A 5,859-nucleotide genomic window follows, 5' to 3' on the forward strand; every position below is an offset into this window, starting at 1 on the left:
CAAAATAGAGCGCTGTGATTGGATGACGTCCACGGCGTCAGCCAATAGAAATCCCTATGGTTTGATACTAGACGTACAGGCTGAGCAAATTAATTTGCCGCCGCTAGGGTGCGTCTAGATTTCTAGGCTAAATTACAATGTCATAGGTGTGGAAACCTACCCTTAATAGCCATACAGGTCAACTTGTGTGTATATTATCAGGCCAGACATTAAAGGTGCCATGTGTAAGAATTGAGGTAAAAATATAAAAAAAATGAGCTACACGCATCAAAAGAATGAGAAGAAATAAGGGCGATGATGTCATTAAAAAAATGACAAGGTATAGTGCTGCAGAGATATCAACCTGAATTAGCATGCTAAATTACTAGCCACAGCCCGACAGGTGTCATAATACCAGTTCCAGCCATGGGAGGCGGTATGCGGGCAACATAACCGCCAGCCAAACTGCAATACACGTTTCTTGGTTGTTAATATAGGGTAGACCAACTCCCTTTCTGGAGATATACTGCCCCCATCTTTTATGGAATGTGGAGTATGAATTGATTTTGTGGCGGACATTACACATGGCACCTTTAAAGGGTATGTAGACGTAGACTTTAAATCAGGGCCATTTGAGTGATTTCAGTTGGTGATATTATTTAAACAGGGCAGACACAATTATGTGCTAATAAATGGCTTCACCTGACCTATCCATAAATTAAAAAAAAGATTTTCTACATGACCAGTCACAGGCCCATTTTTCAAAAGCTGGCCAATATTCCATAATTTCTGCCAGGGTGTCACTAGACCTAAAACTCTACTGGGGCACAGTCCAATCTAATGAGAGGCAAGTGGATTTATTAAAAACCTTAACTTATTTACTGGGGCACAGCAGTTCAATAGCACCTGCTCCAATAAAAGGGTCTGGTGATGTCCATGAGCTCCACTGTAAGATGTCTAGTGATGTCCAGGGTATGTACTCTTGTGAGCTCCAGTGTAAGATGTCTAGTGATGCCCAGGGTATGTACTCTTGTGAGCTCCAGGGCGGAACAAGACCCCTCCGCTGCGCGTCGGGGTCCGGTTCGCCCTGTCAGGACTTATTTTCCCCATAATGACCGGCGTTCTATACATTATCCCGCTTATTACACGGCTACTTGCCAAAACGAAATAATAAACTCCCCACGATATGACTTTAGCCTACATAGCCTAGCCTATTTGTTACCGTTCATCGTGGCATTTGCTGAAAAACAAATAGTTTGCATCAACACACGCTGAATTTGAATCAAACATTCTTTAGAACACCGTGAACAACCGTCTGCGTCTTCACTTTTGAATGAAGTTCCAGTCCTTGCGTAGTGATATGAAAGACGTATCAGAAGTACAAAACCCGTTGCCATTGACAGCGGTAATTATATGTTTGCAGTGCTAATTACATGAATATATTTTACCGTAGAACTTTGGGAAATCCCATTCAAGCCAATGGAGCGTTCTACTTGTCTGTGAAGAGCTGTGTAATTTAATCACAATACATAGCGGCGGGCCGCAAGGACTGCAGAATTTTCATGGTGGCCAAGGATCCCATGAATATTCACAAGAGCAAATAACTAACTGTCTGACGGCCCTGCCAGCCAGGCATGAACAGACCCTTTCAACAATAAAAACAAAAACAATGCTTGAACGTTCTATTTGGTTCCCAATCTACTTCCTCTGCATTAAGATGACATATGGAATGTTAAAACGGAAGCCTTGTGGGGCCTCGTAGTGCATTAACTTCTGTGAACAGACCACCGTGGAGTCCATTATCCCGCTTATTCCACTGTTGCCACTTGCGTTGTGTTCATTTCCTGTTACAATTTAAACGTTTTAATCGCTAAAACTGTCTTGTTTGTAGAACTAATTTCTTCCGACACATATCAACTAATTTCTCAACTCACAGGACAAACTGCCGTTACTAGTTCTAAATGGATGGTTGCTACGGCCAAAGGCCAGTCGTTAGTTCTATCTCTCCCATTGTCAAGCGGGCGTATCCCAAGATTCTGATGAACTTTTAACCTGACTCCGCCAGATGGATTTGCTCCGCATATCCATCTGGGAACTTTTCATTGAAGAACTTTTGGGAAGGGGCGGACATACTGGTTAGCTGATTGGATAAACCATCTGTCTATCACCACCTTTGTTGGTTATCGACGGACCAAATCAACCAATTAGATGAACAAAGTATTCTTCTAATGCCGTTTAACATACAATTAAGTTAGGTAACGTGACAAACGTTAAGATGTTTTAAATTACCATTTATGAACCTAATCAACGACAATTCCCATCAAGTTTTCACGGTAGGCCCTACACTTCTGAAGAAAGTATTCCTCCATTATGAACTGGAATCAGCCGTGGAGGATGTCTGTGTCGTTCATTCCTCCCAGCTGCATGGCTGAGACTCATAGCTTCACAGTTTACCCAGGAATACTTTCTAATTTGAATAAAACTTCTCTGTGGATGCCGTCATGTTGTTCGTTGCGTCTCACCTCAAACCGCCTCAAAGCCAACGCTGATTGGACGTTCGTTTGGTGAACTGCTCCAAATTTTCTTTAACGGAAAGTATCCAGACTGATCTGCGAGTGAAACCCTGAAGCTCGCGAGATCAGGATGGTTTCACGAGGCTAATGAACTTTAGCTTTGAAACATCGCTATTTTACTTAGCCTGCTGTCATCCATCTAGCTAAAAGCCACCTCCGTCATATGCTACAATGTTGCAATGTTCTGAACATTTTACAGCTCGGATGCAACGTGACAGTTCATTTAAACTTCACAATGAGTTTGGCGAATTAATATACAAGTGTGATACGGCCAAAAAATGGATCTACTTCATAGGTGTGCAGATAACATACGGTTAATGGTCGTTCTAAATTACGTAGGACAATGAGAAATTCAACCAAGCAGTGGAATAAGATGCTGATAATGGAACTCTCTTGAAAGGGTCTATACATTACAAGTCAACACAATACCAATGATGTCCTCAACAATCTGCTTACGGAGTGCTCTGCTAGTTAGAACACCACTAGGCCTATTTTAAATGCAGTTCATTTGACCAATTTGCTGGGTTTTACAAAACGTGTACGAGATTAGAATCCCAGACTCCAAATTAGGTCCAGCCTAATACAGTGTTCAACTGTGCCTGGGAAGCTAGCTGGTGTAGGAGTCTCTCCCACCAGCCTCCTCTCACAGGCTACATGAACTACCGTAATGCAATATGTTGCCTGATGGGAAGGCTAATACACGCAAACCCCTGAGTTTGCCTGAAGTAGGCGAGCCAATGCTCATGCAGACAAATAGGTCAGGCCAGAACACTGTGTGCAAACATAAACCTTAACTTACTCCAAGCCCTTCGCTTTTAGGGGCTTTTAAAGTCAGACACTGTGTTCTGGTGAGCGGGCTGGATCTTGTAGTCTAGCTTCATCAAAGTAGCCTATCCCTCTCACTCACTCACTCTCTCTCTCTCTCTCTTTCACACACACATACACTCACACACACACATACACACACACACACACACACACACACACACACTTGCAGTAATACTGCTGCTTCCCACAGAGCCAGAGATATGTTTACTGCTGCCCACATGCTTACTGGCTGAGTGATTGGCCTCTGTAGTCCGACTCAGCTTTGCTGCCCTAATGTGATTTTAGACTGTTGTTGTATACAACTGTGAATGCCCTCCGCACTGAAGGGCCTCTTGGCAGTGTGTGTGTGTGTGTGCGTGTGTGTGTGTGTGTGGCCCCTGTTTCTCAGCAACCCAATGGGATTGTGATTTATTTTCAGTCTCGTATTGTGTGCAGCCTACCGTCGGATTTGGCGAAAAGAGATGCTTTATAATCTTCCGGCAACTGTGCTCCCTGCTCATGCTCATGCTGTGCTGTGAAACAACGTCACAGCGGCTATTTTAACATGACACAGGAAGAAAAAACAGACTTTTTTTTTAAGGACGCAGCGCCCCTACGTGGTTGATAGGTGCAGTGCTGCTTTATATTTCCTTCAGTTTGGATTCCGCAGATTCCACAACTACAACAGCTGACAACAAAGCGACTAGAGTTATTGTATCAACAGATAGTTATTTTTTCATCCTTAATATACAATATTAACCGATGTCAATCTACGTCAATGGTGTTTTTATTAAAAAAAAATGTTGTCGAATCCAGCGCCGCTTGTTCACACAGTGAAAGATAGTTACAGTGCACTAGTGGTTTGTTTCGTACAGAGGATGGGGGACGACTTGGGAGACGAATGGTGGGTTCAAGGAGAAAATTCAGGTAGGGGCTCTTGTGTAAAAAAAAACATTTCAGACAAGAATGTAGAAGAAGCATGGCAGTTTTTGCATAGTAGTTTGTAACTTGAATCCTCACTGCCTAGAGTGAGTGAGTAGGCTATCTTGACACACGCCTCGGTCTTGTTGCCTAGCATACATCTCAGTGGTGGTCTTTCAGAAAGTGTTTCTTCAAAATAAAAGTTTTTTTTTTTCAGTAAAACCTTTATCGGTATATTCCTCTTGATCATGCCATTGTCTATGGTCCATGCAGACTGTATAAGGGACGTGGCGTTCGTAGAAGTTAGTGAAATGTTCTTCATGTAGCCTAACACGTGTTAGGATTAGCCGAAAAGGATTCCGGTACATGTAGTCTTTTGCACTGACGTTTGCCATAACGAAATTATTTTAGGTTTGAGAGAGGTAGAAGTCATGTCACTTCTGCCGTTGTTCACAGCTGTGTGGCATTTTGCTTCAGTAGGCTAGGCCTACGATATTTCATCTTGTTGTGGTTTCTAAGGTGCCACTGACAACAGACTATGCAAACATACGTCACGAAGCTCACGTGTGCTTGATAACATAATATACTTTTTACTTGAAAAGTGCAGAGCTATATTTCAAGGGGATAGCCTGTTATAGCATGTAGCATAGGCCTCTCCATGAGGTGGTGTCCTCCAATCTCTCTCTCTCTCTCTCTCACACACACACACACACACACACACACACTCTCTCTCTCTCACACACACTCAGGTGGATCTGATGGGGAGCCTGAGCCTGAGAAGGTAAAGAAGCAGCCCCAGGTGAAGGGGAAAACGAAAGAGGAGGAGGAGGAGCCTAAGAAACCACAGCAACCCAAGAAGAAGAGGAAGAACGATGACACAGCAGGTCCAGTGAAGGAGAAGAAGAAAAAGACTGTGGCCCTGGTAAGTCACAAGGTGTGAGTGTGTGTGTGTGTGTGTGAGTGAGTGAGCGAGGAGCGAGGCTGGCCAAGTTCTCACTCGTTGTGATTTTGGTTCTAGAAAGAGCACATCAAACAACAGACAGATAAAGTACCAGTGGAAGGAAATAAAAAAACAAAGAAAAGGATAAAGGTAAGAGCTCAAGCGACTGGTGTGTGTGTGTGTGTGTGTGTGTGTGTGTGTGTGTGTGTGTGTGTGTGTGTGTGTGTGTGTGTGTGTGTGTGTGTGTGTGTGTGTGTGTGTGTGTGTGTGTGTGTGTGTGTGTGTGTTCTTAATCCTTGTTTCTCTGGTTCCAGGCAGAGAGCCCCATCAAGCAAGAGACAGATGCAGCACCTGCGGATGGAACTCAAAAAAAAAAGAAGAGGAAAAAGGTATGAGATCAAACAACAGAGAATATGTGTGTGTGTGTGTGTGTCTGTCTGTCTGTCTGTGTGTGTACGTGTGTGGGTTTATCTTCATATAAATTGTGTGGCAGAAGCCATCTGGAGAATGTATGTGCACTTAGGAACGGTTTTCCAACGAGTTGAGTGTTCCGCCGACATTGCACAGGTGGGAGTTGTCCGCACATGCAGTGAATAGGCTACTCTGGGTAGTTTTAAGTGAGGTGTGGTGCATGTTTTT

The 5,859-nt window shown here is 43.5% G+C and overlaps 1 protein-coding gene across 1 annotated transcript in view; it reads left to right on the top strand.

Annotated features, from left to right (window-relative positions):
• Positions 1 to 4,208: 4,208 nt before the first annotated feature.
• cmss1 (cms1 ribosomal small subunit homolog) overlaps positions 4,209 to 5,859 on the top strand; it is a 9,185-nt gene continuing 7,534 nt past the window's right edge. Inside the window, exons 1-4 of the mRNA XM_076263067.1 lie at positions 4,209 to 4,286; positions 5,030 to 5,202; positions 5,299 to 5,370; positions 5,535 to 5,609. Coding sequence (XP_076119182.1) covers positions 4,238 to 4,286; positions 5,030 to 5,202; positions 5,299 to 5,370; positions 5,535 to 5,609 — 369 coding nt within the window. The 5' untranslated portion in view covers positions 4,209 to 4,237. The remainder of the gene's footprint in view (positions 4,287 to 5,029; positions 5,203 to 5,298; positions 5,371 to 5,534; positions 5,610 to 5,859) is intronic.

Source organism: Alosa pseudoharengus, unplaced genomic scaffold, assembly GCF_046254945.1.
Source record: "Alosa pseudoharengus isolate Yale_2024_CS ecotype anadromous, Long Island Sound unplaced genomic scaffold, YU_APseudo_1.1 YU_APseudo_1.1_scf_3, whole genome shotgun sequence".
Classification (NCBI taxonomy): Eukaryota; Metazoa; Chordata; class Actinopteri; order Clupeiformes; family Clupeidae; genus Alosa; species Alosa pseudoharengus.